The sequence below is a fragment of the Myotis yumanensis genome, unplaced genomic scaffold (assembly GCF_028538775.1).
Source record: "Myotis yumanensis isolate MYYU_CA2020_CCGP unplaced genomic scaffold, mMyoYum1.0.hap1 SCAF_2, whole genome shotgun sequence".
Classification (NCBI taxonomy): domain Eukaryota; kingdom Metazoa; phylum Chordata; class Mammalia; order Chiroptera; family Vespertilionidae; genus Myotis; species Myotis yumanensis.
The window spans coordinates 18147094-18166877 of NW_027223753.1; the positions used below are offsets into that span (position 1 = coordinate 18147094).

The 19784-nt window shown below is 43.1% G+C and overlaps 1 protein-coding gene across 7 annotated transcripts in view; it reads left to right on the forward strand.

The window, feature by feature from the left end:
- Positions 1 to 17126, forward strand: part of GMEB1 (glucocorticoid modulatory element binding protein 1) — a 41637-nt gene extending 24511 nt beyond the window's left edge. For all 7 annotated transcript variants that reach the window (XM_070404526.1, XM_070404525.1, XM_070404522.1 and 4 more), the window contains 5 exons: positions 1920 to 2077; positions 5671 to 5802; positions 7306 to 7443; positions 8448 to 8570; positions 12903 to 17126. In XM_070404526.1, the coding sequence (XP_070260627.1) occupies positions 1920 to 2077; positions 5671 to 5802; positions 7306 to 7443; positions 8448 to 8570; positions 12903 to 13603 (1252 nt within the window). In that variant the 3' untranslated portion in view covers positions 13604 to 17126. The remainder of the gene's footprint in view (positions 1 to 1919; positions 2078 to 5670; positions 5803 to 7305; positions 7444 to 8447; positions 8571 to 12902) is intronic.
- Positions 17127 to 19784: the final 2658 nt, after the last annotated feature.

Here is a 19784-nt window from a genome sequence, read left to right on the forward strand (position 1 = left end):
AATTCAGTCTTTTCTCTTTAATTTGAAATTTTTATTCTGTCTGACGGATTAGTTTAAGCAATCCATGTATTATTTGACCTTCATCAACTTGTTTATAAAAAACAAACTCTGAAAGAAGAGTGAATCAAATTCACTCTTCCCTGTATATAGGGCCAATTTTTTAGGATGTTGGGTAGGATCCTCTGGCCAGAGAAACTCAAGAACAGATGACAGTCCTGCTTGAGATCACCAAGCATAGGCAGGCTAAGCCTGGTGCTGAGGAAGCGTGACAACCACTGAGAAGTTTAGGCTGACCGGCAAATCCTGGGATAATTGGTAAAAGTAGAGGGGTGCTATTAATAAGTACCAGTGATGCACAGTGAATGCAATCCGTGCCATCACTGTACCACAGAAATAAAATTCAGAATGCTTATTACTCCCAACGCCCCCTTTATGCAGCAAGTTTCCTATTGTAATTTTTTTCCGTCTGAAAATTAACATTAGTTGATTAACATTAGTGCTCATTCTTTGAGTACTTACCTCTTGGTAGAAAATTTTAAAATGTGGTTAAAAATTAAAAGTTCCACACAGAACATGTTTGAAGAGTCTCATGTTTCAACACCTTACCCTTTGTCTTTAATTCTTTTTAAGGAATCTGTCTTAAGAAAAATCCATAGGGCTTGTAGAGATTCAAGCATAAATATGTTCATTACAACATTATTTATTAAGAAAATTAGTCTGTTTTAATATAAGTATATGTAAAGTAAATTATGGCTCATCTAAATATATATGAGTATATACTGTGGGATACAATGTAGTCATTAAAATATTTCTAAAGAGTTTTTTTTTTTCTAAAGAGTTTTTACATAAAAATGCTTATGTGTAAGAATGAAGACAAAATATAAAATCAATTAAACTGTAATTTTTTTTAAACAGTGTGATTTTAATTGTGTTAAAACACATACACATGACACTCCAACTACTACATATGTAAAATTTAGTAGAAGAAAATATACCAAAATGTTGATGTGATCTCTGTGTTGTGGGATATTTTTTAAAAAGGGTAGTTGTTTTCTTTATATTTTTCACAAAAAAATGTTAATTTTTTTCTTCACATACTATTTTTTTTAGTCAGAAACAAAGAAAAAAATCATTACAGATGATTTATATGCAGAAATCAGTAGTTAAATGAAATTGGGGAGAAATACCTTTAACTTTCATTTTTGTTGTTCTTGGCCCATTTTATTTGCCCAGAAAAACAAGCATATGTCAAGTTTCCCCAAATGTAAAAGGGAACAAGAATGTCTTAAAAATCTTTAGTGAAAGCCAAGTAGCAATATAACATACTTACTGTAATGAAAATACTGCATGGTTTTGCTCAGGGACTATCATAATGTCTTGTGAATTCAGTTCTAAGGATATTTTATAGTGGGAGTTTAGTATAATCAGCTTTGTTTTGTATTTATAGGAGAGTTGTTATCAATTTTTTTTTTTTAAGGAAAGAAATATGCTGAAGTTTTAGGTCTCCAAAAGAGACAACAGATCTTGCTGGTCTAGGAATACTAACACATCAGAATCTCATCGCAAAATTCTAATTCCGTTGTGGCATTCCTTAATTGTGCTTGGATATGAGGTAGTCTTTTTTCCCCTTTGGGTTTTGTTTCATTGAGATCCTGTGGGGAAACTTAGCTATTGTCAGGAGTGTATATCTAAAGCTTAGTGATAGTGGGATATAAAAGAAAAAGTACTCATGAGTAGACTAGGGAGGGAAGAGGAGTACTTGTAAATGTGGGCAGGACCAATGAAAATTTTATAGTCCTAATTAGAATCTTTGCAACCTAATGACTTTTAATACTATTAGGTTTCACTAACCTATAGAGGAGACTCACTAGTTTCCAAAGTGCAGGCTGAAGTGATACTTCTTGTCTCCTTTTGTGCAGGAAAATGATGGACTCCGGACAGATTGATTTTTACCAGCATGACAAGGTTTGCTCCAATACCTGCAGAAGTACCAAATTTGATCTTCTGATCAGCAGTGCAAGAGCTCCAGTGCCAGGACAGCAGACAAGTGTGGTGCAGACACCCACTTCGGTCGATGGTAGGGGGTAGGAAACCACCTGAAAACACATTGTGTTTTTCAGTAGCATTTCCCCCTCATTTCTCTTTTGTGTTTCCTTTTTTTAAATTTTTATTGACTTTATTGGGGTGACATTGGTTAGTGAAATTATATAGATTTTAGATGTTATTTATATACAGTGGGGCCTTGACTTATGAGTGTTCCGATTAACGAGTTTTTCGAGATACGAGCCGTCTCTCGGCCGATTTTTGCTTTGAGTTGCGAGCTAAAATTCGGGTTACGAGCCACCTTCAGATACCCCACCTCCAGTTGGCGCAGCGAACGTCACAGTGAACGCCACAACATCAGCCCAGCATCATGTGACTCACTTGTTCACTTTTTGATTTGACATACGAGTAATTTGAGTTATGAGCTCCGTCACGGAATGCATTAAACTCATAAGTCAAGGCCCCACTGTATATAAAAGCCTAAGTGACTGGATGACTGGCTGGTAGCTATGATGAGCACTGACCACCAAGGGTCAGTCTGTCAACGCAGGAGCTGCCCCCTAGTGGTCAGTGCGCTCCCACAGCGGGAGTGCCGCTTAGCTGACGAACAGGTGCTAGATGCCAGGCTCACGGCTGGCTGGCGAGCACAGCTGTAGGGGCGCAAGCCTCTCTCGTGGACACTCTCCCTGCGCGCCCCTCCCTCATCCAGACTGGGACTGTGGAGGCAGGTGTAGCTGGGCCAGGATGAGCAGGAGTGGTGCAGCACCTGGCCCGGGGTTGGGGTACTCCCCGGCCACCTGCCGCTTCGTGCACTACTACATCCCTTGGGGGATGTAGTACTGCTGATTTCAGCTGATCCCCACAGGCCAGACTGAGGGGCCTCTAGTAGTTCTATAATACATGATCTGTATATTGTATTATGTGTTTACCCCCAATGTTCTTTGGGGTTCTTAATTTCAAATCTCATGAGTAATGATGTCCTTGAAAGTCAAGTCATGGTAATCTTGGATGGGATTCCATGCTTTAGAAACAGATCTTTGTTTTCTCCCAAATGATTCCTATTGGCCAGACCTCCTCCTTTGTTTCTTTTTTGCAATGCATGGTAAACATTAGAAAGATGGTTCAATAGTTCTAATACTTTTTCAGTAATCTCACTTGGGTACCATTTGGCATATCTTTGAATTTAGACTATTTTTAAAATTCTATGCTCTATTAGTGGTTAAAGCAGGAAGGTGGATTAGAATGGTGAATGGTTTTCAGTTGTTGAACTGCGATGTATCAAAGACAATTTATCCTTGGCTGGGATGGACTCTGGAGACTCTGCTAAAAGGATCAAAGAGCTCTGTCTGGAAGGGTTCTGGCTAACCAAGCTGAGGCTTCTTCACAATTGAGACAGGATGGGGGACACACTTCCATAATATTGAGTTTGGGACTAGGGCTCCCTGCCCATCTCCAGGACAGATGTAGCCATGTGAGGTTATTATTAAGGATTCAGTTAGTCCAGCTGGAGATTAGCACACTCAAGATTACTAGATAGAATATGTGTCAACTACTTCCAGAAGACTTATAAATATATCTGACAGAGTCACAAGAACTAAAGGATATAAGGGAAGTACTATGCTTTAAAAATGCCTCGTTAGGTTTCTTTTGATCAGACCTAATATTCTGTATTGACTGGGTGAGTAGAAGCCAAATCTCTTGGAACCTAAGGTCTTTTCAGGAAAGTATAAAATATCTAGCAGTTTGAATTTTTGTTCATGTGACTCTTTCACTTGAAAAGTGAAAAATGCTGTGAAATTATATACTTCCTTTTTATTTGGCCAAAGCTCCTTTACTTAATTTATTGTCCATATTGATATTACTTCTTTGCTTATTATTATTATTTTTTAACTAGAGTCCCGGTGCACGAATTTGTGCATTAGTGGGGCCCCTCGGCCTGGCCTGTGGGATCAGGCTGAAACCAGCTCTGCGACATCCCCTGAGGGGGTCCTGGATTGTGAGAGGGCGCAGGCCAGGCCGAGGGACCCCACTGGTGCACGATTAGGGCCGATCAGGGCTGGGGAGGGACACAGGAGGTTGGCCAGCTGGGGAGAGACCGCAGGAGGGCTCCAGGGCATGTCTGGCCCATCTCAGTCTCGATCGGCTGGATCCCAGCAGCAAGCTAACCTACCAGTTGGAGTGTCTGCCCCTTGGTGGTCAGTGCACATCATAGCAACTGGTCAACTGGTTGACTGTCTGCCCCCTGGTGGTCAGTGCATGTCATAGCAAGCCATTGAGCGGCCTTAGCATATCATTAGCATATTACACTTTGATTGGTTGAATGGATGACCAGACACTTAGCATATTAGGCATCCTATATAATAAAAGCCTAGGTGGCATCGTGCAACACCCTTGCACGAAATCGTCACAAGATGGTTGCCACAAGATGGCTGCCCTCACATCGTCACAAGATGGCCGACACAAGATGACTCTCACAAGATGGCCGGCAGGGGAGGGCAGTTGTGGGCGATCAGGCTAGCAGGGGAGGGCAGTTAAGGGTGATCTGGCTGGCAGGGGAGGGCAGTTGGGGGCAATCTGGCCAGCAGGGGAGGGCAGTTAGGGGTGACCAGGCCTGCAGGGGAGGGCAGTTGGGGGCGAGATCAGGCCAGTAGGGGAGGGCAGTTGGGGGTGATCTGGCTGACAGGGGAGCAGTTAGGGGGCGATCAGGCTGGCAGGCAGGTGAGCGGTTAGGAGCCAGCAGTCCCGTATTGTGAGAGAGATGTCTGACTGCTGGTTTAGGGTGGGATCGGGCCTAAACCAGCAGTCAGACATCCCCCAAGGGGTCCCAGATTGGAGAGGGTACAGGCTGGACTGAGGGACAACCCCCCTCTGTGCACAAATTTTGTGCACCAGGCCTCTAGTTTATTGTATAGGCTTCTCACTGGAGCATTTGTTTTTATTGATTTTAGAGAGAGAAACATCAATGTGACAGAGAATCATTGAATGGTTGGTTGCTTCCCATAGGTGCTGACCAGGAATTGAAAACAAAACTTAGGTATGTGCCCCGGATCTGCAACTTTTGGTATATGGAATGACACTACAACTGACTGAGCCACGCGGCCAGGGCTCTTTGCTTGATTATTGATATCTTCTAGCATGTAGAGTCCACACTTGTCTTTTTTAAAATATATTTTTATTTCGGAGAGGAAGAGAGAGATAGAAATACCAATGATGAGAGGGGATCATTGATTCGCTGCCTCCTGCATGTCCCCTACTGGGGATCGAGTCTGAAACCTGGGTATGTCCCCTTGACCGTAATCAAACCTGGGACCCTTCAGTCCGCCAACACTCTGTCCACTGAGCCAAACTGGTTAGGGTTGTTACCTTTCACTTTCTATTCAGAGTAAGAAGAAAACATTTTCTTTGCACGGCAGATTTTCTTGAGAAAATCCAATATTTTTCTTGGTTTTCCTAGGGTTCTAGGTTTGTTTGTTTTTTTTCTTTTTTTCTAGGATTCTAGTTTTTAATATAGGGACCTGAAGGCAAAAAGCTAAATGTTAAAATAACAGGGCTTTGAGTATGAGATGGAAGATAGTTATGACTTTTTCATACAACTTACTGAGCTTATCGCTAATGGACTGTTTTTAGGTAACATCACACAGATTGCCATCTCAGAAGAGAGCATGGAAGAAGCAGGGTTAGAATGGAACTCGGCCCTCACTGCTGCTGTCACCATGGCCACAGAAGAGGGAGTGAAGAAAGACTCAGAGGAAATTTCAGGTAATTTCCTATGGGCTCAGGTATTTTACAGTTTTATGACCTTATCACCATTATAATTACGGACACAGAAGGCCTTTTAATTACTTTTGGCGGTTTGTCTCATGCATATTAATATTAATTATAGCTGCAAACCTCTTACTTTAATCAATGCAACATCCCGCAGACACATTTTACACATGAAGAAATTGAGATTCAGAAAGGTTCAGCAACTTGCCTAATATCAGTAACACAACCAATAAGTATCAGAGCTGAGTTCAGCTGAGTTTGACTGTAGTCCATGCTTTTCATCCTGTCAAACTACTTCCAACTTTGGTATACTTCTTAGATAAACCAAGCTGCAAGATGTTAGAAGAAAAAATTAGGTAGCAGATGGTTTAGAAGATGGTGATTAATAATGATTCACTTAGAGGGGATCAGGAGAGGCTTCACATCCTCCTCCATTTATTTATTCTTTTAACAAATATTTATTGCTGCTTACTTTTATTTATTTATAAATATCTTTATTGATTTCAGAGAGGAAGGGAGAGGGAGATAGAGATAGAAACATCAATGATGAGAGAGAATCATTGATGGGCTGCCTCCTGCATGCCCCCTACTGGGGACTGAACCTGCAACCCGTGCATGTGCTCTTGACTGGAATTGAACTTGGGACCCTCCAGTCCGCAGGCTGATGCTCTATCCACTGAGCCAAACCAGCTAGGGCTTGCTGCTTATTTTTAGTTAGTACTGTTGCTAGATGCTAGACAGGTGAATGAAAAGACATAGCCTTTGACTTCAGGTCGTTTATAATACCACCTATTCAACTGTTTTTTTTTGTTTGTTTGTTTGTTTTGTTTGTTTGTTTTTAAATATATTTTATTGATTTTTTACAGAGAGGAAGGGAGAGAGATAGAGAGTTAGAAACATCAATGAGAGAGAAACATCGATCACCTGCCTCCTGCACATCTCCCACTGGGGATGTGCCCGCAACCCAGGTACATGCCCCCGACCGGAATCGAACCTGGGACCCTTCAGTCCGCAAGCCGACGCTCCATCCACTGAGCCAAACCGGCTTCGGCTTATTCAACTGTTTTACTTTGTTTTTTGAAGTATATGATTAGAGCGAATATACCTTTATTTTAGTATACCTTTAATATCTTCATTATTTAACTTTAAAATTTTAAATATTTAATTTTAAATTAAATTATTTAAATAAATAACATTTAATATCTTATATTTATTAGAAGAACATACCTATTCCTTGTAGCCAGAGCAATGACAAATTGAGGGCATGACAAAATGAGGCAATTATCCCAAGTCCCTAGTTTGCTAAAGAGGCCAAATAATTAGTTACCAACTTAGGGAGGCAGCTAATACTCCAAAAGATTTTTCCCTTTTCCCAGAAGTGTCCCAAAAAGGAATCCTTTTGAATTGAAATAATTTTGAATTTAACACATTGTAGAAATGTACCTAAGTATATGTAGCATCCGTTGTTTACCATCTTTCTTATTCCTCTTGTACCAGAGGACACTTTGATGTTCTGGAAAGGAATAGCTGATGTAGGGCTGATGGAAGAGGTTGTATGCAACATACAGAAGGAAATAGAGGAGCTACTCAGGGGGGTTCAGCAGCGGCTCATTCAGGCGCCCTTCCAGGTCACAGGTAAGTGTGTTAATTCTAACAATATCTAGTTATCCTGTTGGCCTCATGAAAAACACTGATGAATAGGTATCCCAATTTTACACATTAGGTAACTAAGGCTCATAGAAGTTACTTCTCTAAAGATCATAACTGGGTTTGTGTGTGTGTGTGTTTGTTAATCCTCACCTGAGGATATTTTTTCCATTGATTTTTTTTTGAGAGTGGAAGGGGGGGAGTGAGGGAGGGGGAGAGAGAGAGAGAGAAACACTGATGTGGAGAAATACATCCGATTGATTGCCTCCCATATGCAGCCCAACCAGGGCCAGGTATCGAACCTACAACCCAGGCATGTGTCCTCGACTAGGAATCAAACCCATAACCCTTTGGTGCATGGGCTAATGCTCTAACCACTGAGAACACTGGCCAGGGTCATAACTTTTTAAAAAAAAAAAATCCTCACTCGAGGTATTTTTTCCATTGATTTTTAGAGAGAATAGAAGGGAGGGAGGAGGCGGGGGGAGAGAGAGAGAAACATCAACGTGAGAGAGATACATTGATTGGTTGCCTTCTGCATGAGCCCCTCTTGTGGCTGGGGTACCTGCAACTGAAATAAGTGACCTTGACCGGGAATAGAACCCAAGACCTTTTGGTGCATGGGCTGACACTCTAACCACTGAACAATGCAGCCAGGGCTTTAGCTGGGTTTTGAACTCAGGTCTAGCCATGCTTTTTCCACAGGTAATTACCTGATAATTGCCATTATCAGTGTGCCAAAAAGTAGTTCTCTCAATTCTCTCTTGTTTATATTAATATAGATATTAATTATAGATATGTCAATAGTATATTAATATAGATATAACAATTAAATCTTAATTAATTATACATGTGATACATCTTTGTTAAAATTGTTCATTAGACTAGTCCCGTCATTTTCGGATTGTTCCATATTTGTAAACAGCACAAGAGGGAGTTGGTGGAAAACCTTTCTGTTTTAGGTCGACAGACATGTCTTTTCTTCTAAATAGATGCTGCTGTTCTCAACAATGTGGCACACACATTTGGCCTAATGGACACGGTTAAGAAGGTTTTGGACAACAGAAGGAACCAAATAGAGCAAGGAGAAGAGCAGTTTCTCTATACTCTGACAGGTATGTATAATTTTTCTCTCTTCTTAGGTGATAAACTACTATTCTTTGAGTCTTGCCATTTCTTTCTTTTTTAAAAAATATATTTTTTATTGATTTCAGAGAGGAAGGGAGAAGAAAGAGAGATAGAAACATCAATGATGAGACAGTATCATTGATCGGCTGCCTCCTGCACACCCCACATTGGGGATTGAGCCTGCAATATGAGCACGTGCCCTTGACCGGGAATCAAACCGTCATAGGTTGACGCTCAACCACTGAGCCATGCCTGCCAGGCAACTCTTGTCATTTCTTTGTTGAAATTTGTTGGGACTGGCGTGGTTCTTTCTTTGCTTCTTTTTAAAAAAATATATTTTCTTTGCTTCTTTTTCTTTTTAATATTTTTATTGATTTTGGAGAGAAGAAGGGAGAAGGAGAGAGAGATAGAAACATCAATGATGAAAATCATTGATCAACTCTTCCTGTACACCCCCTAGTGGGGATTGAGCCTGAAACCTGGGCATGCGCCCTAATCAGGAATTGAACTGTGACTTTCTGGTTCAAAGGTCAATGCTCAACCACTGAGCCACATTGGCCAGGCCTTTCTTTGCTTCTTTTTCCTACCCCACCCCCAACTCCCTCTTTCTTTTTATTTCTTTTAACTCACATAGTGTCATGTTTGACTTTTGCTTTATACATAGACCCAGGTGGGGTGAAGTAGTGGGAAGCAGAGAAGGCACAAAGGAAAAGAGAAAGAAGCCAGCATCACAGTACTCCTTCTATATCTTTTGGAGAATTAGGATGTCTGCAAGAATGCTCCATCAATCCAGTAATATTGGTGGCAGAAGAACTGGCTTTTGTCTTTTTTACATTATTATTACTGAATCTTTTGACAGATACACATTTAGCCTATTTTCCATTATTTGTGGTAATAAATGATGAGCACATGGATATTTTAACTCTTTTTATTAAGTACTTACCTTGTGCTGGTCTTCAAACTAGGTTTTAGAAATGTAATGTTGAATATTGAGGGCCTTCAAGGAACTCGAGGGAAAGCAGACATAAAAATAAGTGCAAAAAGTAATCTGTTTTATGACAGTGGCTTATAGCAGGTATGATGGAAGAACAAAGGGAGTTATCACTTATACCTGGAAGGAATCAAGAGAGGCTTTTGAAGGAGGTAAAGCAGGTGAAGGATATAAAATAAGTCAAGGAGGATCATCAGCCTTTGAATGATGTAGAACAAATTATAGTCAATTATAAAGCCCAAAGACTCTTGCAAGGTCATTTGATAAGAGAAGAACAATTTAGGTTGCTCTAAAGTTATTTTTATACCCAGTTTATGTAGATAGATAGATAGAGATAGAGATACATATTTTTAAAATATATGTTTATGGATTTCAGAGAGGACAGAAGAGGGAAAGATAGAAACATCAATGATGAGAGAGAATCATTGATTGGCTGCCTCCTGCACACCCCTACTGGGGAAGGAGCCCACAACCTGGACATGTGCCCTCACCAGGAATTGAACTGGGACCTCCTGGTTCATAGGCTGATGCTCAACCACTGAGCCACACCGGCCAGGCCTATAACTTCTATTTTTGAGGTTTTTTTTCAACTACTTCCCAGGATTAAGCTTGAGGTTATAGTATTGATATTTTTTTTAAGGATTTCTGTGAATTATTGTCAAATTTCCAAGAAGATTATGCCAATTTATGCCAGCAGTTTGAACTCACCAACATTGGACATTGTTATTATAGTAATCCCTGATTCAGCTTTTTAAAAATTACGGATTTTATTTTTATCTTGTTTAAGTTCACATTTCTTTGATTATTACTGAAAATAGAAAAAATGCAGTATATCGTAACTTTAAAAAGCCATTATTTTAAAATCTGTGAACATGTTCTTGATCCCTACCTACTCCTTTTATTCCAAGCAAGTAATTAACTAGCTCTTGGTGTTCCATAGGAAACAAAGTGCTCTAAAGGTGTAACTGATTATTTATTGCTTGTTTATCAGGTACTAAGTAATAGAGACGTTCTGGTGTAGAACCAGATTCACTAGTGGTCACCAAGGTTGAATTGGACACCTGGAGAGAGGTAGTGATAGGTATATTGTGATGGAAAAGCCACCGAGTTGGCCATCAGAGACTTTTGTCCCAGGCTCTGTGACCTTAAGTCAGTCACTTTTTAACTTTAAGACCTCCTCAGTTCTGTATTTCTTAGAAACTTCCTCTGTAACTTTCTCCAAACTTCTCTGGGGGCTAATAGTAGACTAAGGCCGTTTGGGTCACCAGGTGATCCTGCCTTGAAGCACAGTTTGGGAATCACTGTGTTCTAGAGTGGCCATTGTAGATCCATTGCAGTTCCAAAGGGATTGTAAAGATATTTCTTATCTTCATCTGTAGTTTGAGGCAGGGCATATCTTAACTGCTAGACCAACTGGAGGTTGCTTTGGTTTGCATTTTGGTGACAGGCGACAAAATGCCACAGGAGCTTCTAGAGTTGAGCTACAGTAGGATCACAGCTTGAAAAGATCCTGGATTACCACCCTGCCTATAATCATACAAGGAAATGTTGTTACTGAAGGGATTAACAAATCATCCAGTTTAGTTTCTTCTTAAAAACAATGAAGCAAAAAATAATAATAATCTACACTAATAAAAGAGAAACATGGTAATTAGCATACGACCGCTACCCTTCCCATTGGCTAATCAGCATATCCTTATGCAAATTAACTGTCAGCCAAGATGGCGGCCGGCAGCCAGGCAGCTGGAAGCGAGCATGAGGCTTGCTTGCTCCAGGTACTGCAGACTGCAACGTTCCCCGCCTGACCTGCCGGCCTCTGAGCTACAACTCTAAGAAACTATGTTGCAAAAATAGAAGCTAAACAAAACCCCAGAAACCAGCTTTCAGCCAGCCGGGATCTCAGAGCTAGAGTTATACATTGTTTCGATTATAGCAGCGGAAGCCTCAGAGCTAGAGCCAGAGCTAAAGGTGGCCCAGAATTAAAAAAAAAAAAAAGGGAGTGGTTGGGAGCTTCAGTCAATTGCCAGCCTGAAAGCAGCCCTCAGCTCCTCACCCAGACTGGCCAGGCACCCCAATGGGGACCCCCACCCTGATCCAGGACACCCTTCAGGGCAAACCAGCCGGCCCCCAGGCCTCTATTCTATATAGTAAAAGGGTAATATGCCTCCCAGCACCGGGATCAGCGGAGCCCCGAGGCCTCCTGGCACTGGATCAGCGTGACAGGGGGCAGCGCCCAAACCCCCTGATCACCCTGCGGCTCTGTGTGTGACAGGGTGCGGCGTCCCAACCCCCCTCCCCACACACACAGGCCCTGCTCTGTGTGTGACAGGGTAGAGCCATAACCTCCCCATTGGCCCTGCCCTGAGTGTGAGAGTGGCAGCGCCCCAACCCCCTGATCGGCCCTGCTCTGTGGGTAATAGAGGGTGGCGCCCCACCCCCCTCCCCCCCCACACACGGGCCCTGCTCTGTGTGTGATGGGGTAGAGCCATAACCTCCCCATCGGCCCTGCCCTGAGTGTGACAGTGGCGACGCCCCAACCCCCTGATCCGCCCTGCTGTGTGTGTGACAGGGGGTGGTGCCATAACTCCCCTATTGGCCCTACTCTGTGAGTGACAGGGGGGAGCTCCCCAACCCCCTGATGGGCCCTGCTCTGTGCATGACAGGGTACGGAGCCCCAACCCTCCTGATGGGCCCTGCTCTGTGCGTGACAGGGGGCAGCGCCCCAACCCCCTGATTGGCCCTGCAGGGTACGGAGCCCCAACCCCCCTGATGGGCCCTGCTCTGTGCGTGACAGGGGGCAGTGCCCCAATCCCCTGATTGGCCCTGCTCTGTGCGTGATAGGGGGTGGCACCGCAACCTCCCCATCGACCCTGCCTTGAGTGTAATAGGGGGCGGTTCCCCAACCCCCCAATCAGCCCTACCCTGAGCGTGACTGAGGGTGGTATTGCAACCTCCCAATCCGCCCTGCTCTGTGCATGACAGGGGGTGGCGCCCCAACTCCCCAATCAGCCCTGCTCTGAGCCCGACCAGGGGCTGCACCTAGGGATTGGGCCAGCCCTCTGCCACCCAGGAGCAGGCCTAAGCCAGCAGGTCGTTATCTCCCGAGGGGTCCCAGACTGCGAGAGGGCACAGGCCGGGCTGAGGGACCCCCCCTTCCCCCCGAGTGCACAAATTTTTGTGCACTGGGCCTCTAGTTTAAAAATAATAAAAACAATGAAGTAACTTTCTTGAGGCTACAGAGTGGCAAGACCCCAGATCCCCTCACTTCCATTTTACTGTTCCCAAGATTATACTTCCATCCACACAAAGTCTATCTTTTTTTCCATAGACTTGGAACGCCAGTTGGAAGAGCAGAAGAAACAAGCTCAAGATCAGAGGCTGAAATCCCAGACAGTTCAAAATGTGGTATTGATGCCTGTGAGCACTCCTAAGCCTCCAAAAAGGCCTCGACTCCAGCGGCCAGCCTCCACCACCGTCCTGAGCTCATCTCCTCCTGTCCAGCAGCCTCAGTTCACAGTCATCTCACCCATCACAATCACCCCAGTGGGTCAGTCATTTTCCATGGGCAATCTTCCAGTGGCCACCCTCAGCCAGGGCTCCAGTCCTGTGACTGTCCACACACTGCCTTCTGGCCCTCAGCTCTTCCGCTATGCCACAGTGGTCTCCTCTGCCAAGAGCAGCTCACCAGACACAGTGACCATCCACCCTTCATCTAGCTTGGCGCTGCTAAGCTCTACTGCCATGCAGGATGGGAATACCCTGGGCAACATGACCACTATGGTGAGCCCTGTGGAGTTGGTGGCCATGGAGTCTGGCCTGACCTCAGCAATCCAGGCTGTTGAAAGCACCTCAGAGGATGGGCAGACCATCATTGAGATTGACCCAGCCCCAGACCCAGAGGCTGAGGATACTGAGGGCAAAGCAGTCATTTTGGAGACAGAGCTTAGGACTGAGGAGAAAGTTGTGGCTGAGATGGAAGAACATCAGCATCAAGTCCACAATGTGGAGATTGTGGTCTTAGAGGATTAACTGGGATATTGGGGCCAGGAAATATGTTTTGGTTTGAAATTTTAAATATTTGTTTACTTTTATCATTGTCCCACTCATTTCCATGTAGGATCCTTTTTTTTTAAAAGAAAAACAAATCTCATTGATGTAACTGAATATGTTGGGTCCCTCCCACCCCCTTATTGGAAAAATGGACAAAACAAGCTGTCCTTCCAGAAGTTGAGAGTAGGTCACTCAATGTCCTCATCCTCTTACACCAAGAAAGTTACTTCTTTTAGGGGAGGCATCGAGATAACCAGAAACCTATTCCAAAAGCCCTTTCCAGGCTAATCTATCTGTATACACAGACCTGATACTGGAAGGCAACCCACTCACACATGGATGCAGAAGGAAATTTATTTTGTATCCTGGAATGAGCCCTTCGAGGCCAGTGCAAAACTCTGAAAGGAAGTGGAACTCTGCTTGGAGGGGGAACTCTGTTGCTAGGAGCAGCAGTTTAAAAAGGGAAGTGCTTTGCCAGGATGGGGCAAAGAAATTACCTTATTTCCAGAAGTGCAACTGATGCCTCTTGGTATCTCTGAGGGTTACCACTATAGGTGCCATTTTGAGGAAAGGCCAGTGGTAAGTGGAAGGTACATTGGCATGGAGCAAGTAGCATCAGGAGAAATAGAAATCCAGGGATGTCACAGCTGTGCTTTGGGACTCAAGCTCACCTTGCCCCCAACTTTGTCAAAGCACTTACCTTTCTAAACTAGGATCAGTCCATTAATCTGTGAACTGTGTGATATGGTGTAAATTGCTCTGGTTCTTGGACTGTGGCTGTTGTGGGGTGAGGCTCCAAGCCCATCATTTTATTGCATGACTCCAGGAGCAGAGGAATTCTTCATCCAGACCAGCTGCCCTTTTTGGTGGGGCCCTCTTTTGGCTTTGGAACCAAAAGCAGCCACTCATTTGGTGCTTCCTCTTGTTCTACCCTCTATCCCTTAACTGTTAATGGCATCTGTCTCCTGGATTCCATGCTCTTCAGCTTTTTAGCTGATTTGGAGAACAGTGACAGGTGCCTGCCTTCATCCCCCTTTAGAGTCATTTATACCACAGATCTTTCTGTGAGACTGAGCTCATAAAAAAAGCCTTAGGCTTGGCAGGAAGACTCAACACCCCTAGCCTATCCTGAGGCACCGAGTGGATGTCTCCTACTGAGCAAGCTGGACTCCCGGGAAAGAAGCATTGTCTGCAACATGATATTATAGGAAATGTACCAGAAATGTCAATAATAATGTCTTTGGGGGGTGTGTGTCTTGTTTTCTTTCTTTTTTTATGTTTTTTGTATTTAGAGCTGGGCCATTTTCTGTGCTTTGATTACTTCTCTTTGGCCATCTTCAGTGTTTGGGGTAAGAGTGGACCCTGGTTTTTATTTCTTTTGGTTGCATTGTTTACTGCATTAGGAAAAATATAGGGAAACTGCAGACAGTATAAAGGAAAAATAGGTCAAGAAAGCACACACCTAAGGAGTGGGAGGGTTTTTGTTTTTAATTAAAACTTAGACCTATAGTTACTTTTTTTTTTTTTTTAAAAAAGGCACCCACTTGAAGCCATGCTTCTTCCAGCAGATGTTGGAAACCCTGTTGTCAATCAAGTGGAAACAGTTCTACTACCCCTCAGAAGGATGTATATAGCTGGAGAAGCCCTTTAACTTAGGAGGGTCAGTCATAAAAGCCTTAAGGGTGAGATTTCTGAACCCCATACAGTTGTAATTTTCAACTTTAAAATTGTCTGGGGTTGTATTTTTCTTTTCAAAATATTTAATAGATGTAGCAGTCAGCTTAGAACAAACCTTTGGCTCTTTATATATCTTTAGTGAGGAAAGTGGCTTTTTTTTCTTGCTTCTTTAGGTTTCCTGTTAGTACATAAACAAAACCAGTATTTCTGTCTAAGAGTAAAACTGCTACTTGAACCTAGAAAGGCATATCATCCCTATTGTGGTTTTTAGGGACATTTTTCTCTTTCCCAGAGACAGGAGTCCCATTTCAGGACAGAGGAGCAGCCCTGGAGAACACCTATACACTAGTTCCGGTTCCTTTCTTCCCTCCATCTGAGCTGTTGGTAGTGTTTTAAAGTAGTGTGAACATTATGCTTCCAAAGTCAAGAGATTTCCTGCTAACAGAGCCTGTTTACTTTTACTTTCTGTATATTCCAGCTAGTGGAAATACATGAGCTTTGTTGTTTTCTGGTCTTCCGATAGCCTGTCATTATTGCTAGATGCTATAGCACCCATTGTTGAGTGGGAGTTCCCTCACAGCCCTGGTGTAGATGATCTCATATGGGGTGAGACATATGCAAGCCATTGGTCTGTGCACAGGCATTTTCAATGAATCATTCCTCAGGTTGACTTTGCAGTAGCCATCTATCTTTCTGTTCATTCATTCAATAAACATTTATAAGTATGATTTATGTGCCAGGCTTTGTGCTAGGCACTGGCAGTACAGAGGTGGAAACACAGTCAGTCTGTACACTCAAGGAATTCATACTCCAGAGATTGTCTGGAATTATACTTCAATATAATTGTTTCCTTTGTAATCCTATGTATTTTATTTCATGCATTGAAAAGCATTATTACGAGAATTGATCCATAGGTTTCAGCAGACCACCAAAGGTAGAAAGAGGTTAAGTTCTCTAGTGAGATACTGAAACATCATCTTTAAAATATATATATATATATATATATATATATATATATATACACACATATGTATATATATATATTAAAATATATATATATATGTATATATATATATATTTTTTTAATTGATTTCAGCAAGGAAGAGAGAGGGAGAAAGATATAGAAACATCAATGATGAGAGAGAATCATGCATTGACTGCCTCCTGCATGCCCTCTACTGAGCCCACATGTGCCCTGACTGGGAATCTAACTGATCTCCTGGTACACAGGTTGAAGCTCAACCACTGATCTTATTGGAGTAAGTACAGTGATAAAGTTCTTGGCTGGGAGCTGAGAAAACAAAGGATCAAGTACCTAACCCAGTTTGGGGGCAGGGGTCAGCAAATATGAGATACTTTTCTGTTGGTGTGACCCTAAGCTGATTTAGGAGAGACCATTTTCAGCCACTTGTGTCCTTTTTGTACTCCATTTTCAAGTAGTTGGGTTTATTTATACAAGAGAAAAACAACCCTTAGTCTCTTGCTGCTTTTGCCTCCAGAGCCACGCTAAGTCAACAGCATGGGATGTTTCTCCCAAGAGTACCCTACTGGAGAAAACCAAGTCATGTGTCAGCTTCTCCAAGTTACCATCAGATGAATCCAGTGCAAGACTGGAATTTAGCTGGTGGAAGGTAAATGCCCAAGCCTTCCTGTCATGTGGTTTCTACAAAGGCCTCAGAGTCAACTGTACAAATGTCTCACCTTGGCCATGTCCCTATTTGGCCCCCACTTTATTCTCCGTTTCAGGCTCCTTCCCTGTCTCCCACTCCCACAAAACAAAAACCACTCCCAGTTATTTTGAAATAAAAATGGACAATAGACTTGAGTATTCAGGATTCAAAGTCACTTCACTGAAGTTTCTTTTACATGTCTGTCCACATTAGGGAAGGAGAACCAATGTTAATCCAAATACCTTGGAAATTAATATTCAGGTTAGGTGGATGATGCTCTTTAGAGATGTCATTTTATCTAATTTTCGTAAAACTCACTAAAGGTAAGTTTGTATTGTAATAAGTATAGGTATTGGTAACATCTATAAATATAAAGAGCCAGGGGCCGTCACATCCGAAATGACCAAACAGGCTGAGTGGGGCAACAAGGTCAGCAGGGGGGTTAGTGCGGGAAGACCAAACAACTGAGCAGCAGGCCTGCAGGGGGCAGTGAGGGGTGACCAGGCCAGCAGTGAGGGCAACCAGGCTGACGGGGGGGAGGGGGGGAGGTGTTGGTGGGTGGGTAGTTGGGGGCAACCAGGCTGGCAGGGGGGGAAGTTAGAGGCAACCAGGTGAGCAGAGGATGGCTGTTGGGGGCAACCAGGCCGGCAGGGGGGGGCAGTAAGGGGCGACCATGCTGGCAGGGGGGGGGCAGTTAGGGGCAACCAGGCCAGTGGGGAGGATGCAGTTGGGGGTGACCAGGTTGGTGGGGGTGGGGGGGCGGGGGCAGTTGGGGCAATCAGGCAGGCAGGCAGGTGAGCACTTAGGAGCCAGCAGTCCTGGATTGTGAGAGGGATGTTTGACTGCCAGTTTAGGCCCAATCCCCAGGATCGGCCTAAACCGGCAGTCGGACATCCCCTGAGGGGTCCCGGATTGAAGAGGGTGTAGGCTGGTCTGAGGGGAACCCCTCCTCCCCCCATGCATGAATTTCGTGCACCGGGCCTCTAGTTTTATTATAAAAAAAGTACTAGTAAAATCAAGTATGAAATATGGGATTACTAGTTCATTGAGTTATAATGGGTCCAGGTCAAGAAGGTAGGAAGGATAAAGAAAAGATGGCATTCTAAAAATATGCATGAGCTTGGGACTCACTTTGGACAATACTCCTGAGGAAATAGTCCTTTCTGAGAAAAAATTCAGATACTAGACTAGTCCCTGCATTTTCAGATAACTTACCTAGTACAGTTCCCTCACACTTAGGATACCTCCTCCCTGTGAAATTCTTGTGTAGTCTGTAATGTAATACAGTAATCACTGAGGTGGTTGCACTAGGCAAGGGACTTCACGGGATCCGTTCTGCTAGATTTGGACTCTCTTTGCCCCTGGAATTTGTCTTCTAAGCTCTAATTGAGTCCTTTCCAGGTTTCCTTCCCAATTCTGGAACACTTTTCCTGAGCTATGCAATTTGACTTCTTCTGGAAGGTTCTACTTTCCTCTAACTTCCTTATCCATACTATTTCCCTAACCAAATTGCATTTGGTTCCCAAATTCTGCCATGTTAGTAACTTTCAATTGGAGAAAGTTATTTCTCAAGGCACCCCCAGGACCCAAACCTCAGCATACATCCAAAGACTGCTGTTTTCACTACCTAAAACAGCCTTCTTCACTCTAGTGAATTGAAATACCTTTGGGAAGGGCTAATGCACTGACTATAGCTAAGTTCCCCAACACACACAGATTCTAAGACCTATCTTTTACATAGGCTTGGTTTTCTCCCTATGGTCAGTGACTCAGGCTAAGACATGCCTATTTCCTGGATAACTTTTTAAGCCAAGTATGATTCCTATTACCTCTTCACAACTACCAGAAATTTCTACTCTTATGAGCCTCTCAGCCTAAAGACATCGGGTGCCCTTTCAACCTAAAGTAGACCAGACCCTACTTTGAAATTGACTCTGGGTTCTCCTGCATGTGTGGTTTCCAATTCTCTATCTTTACTGGTAGTAATGGCTTGTGTGTGTGTGTGTGTGTGTGTGTGTGTGTGTGTGTGTATTTTTTTCTCCTAGTTTGAGGATGAACAATAGTATTGGATCACATACAGTATAAGGGTAAGTGTGAGGCTGGGTAATGACCCAGAAGATAAAGTTCCTCATTGGGCTTTGTAGGAGCCTCTCTAAGGAAAGCATACACAGAAGGGTTTACCTCAGTGGTTTTCAACCTTGGCTGCACATTAGAATCACCTGGGAATCTTTTTAAAATCCTGATTTCTGGGCCTCATCCTCCGGAAATAACAAAGAAACAGAATTTCCGGAGGATGAGGCCCAGAAATCAGGATTTTAAAAAGATTCCCATGTGATTCTAATGTGCAGCCAAGGTTGAGAACCATTGATTTACCTGCATTTCAAAATATGGTTTTTTTTGGGGGGAGGGGGGGTAATTTCTTTCATGTTTTCTCTAAAGAAATCTATGTATTACAGAGCAAACTAGAATTCCACAGTCCTGATTCAGCCTGAAGACTTACTTTGGCCCATGTTTTTGTTTGTTTTAACTTTTTATTGAAGTACAAATGCAAACAGGAAAGTCACAATTCACTGCACAATTTGAAAAATTTAACAGACTGAACACACCCATACAATCAGTTTCCAGATCAAGAAAAAAAATTTACCAGCACCTCACCCAGCCAGGGTAACCACTACACCATAGCTCTAACACCATAGCTTTTTACCTGTTTTTGAACTCTTGTGACTGGCTTTTTCCCCCACTCAACATTATATTGTGAGATTCACCCATAATGTGTAAGAACTGTAGTTGGTTCCTCCTCATTGCTGTGTAGA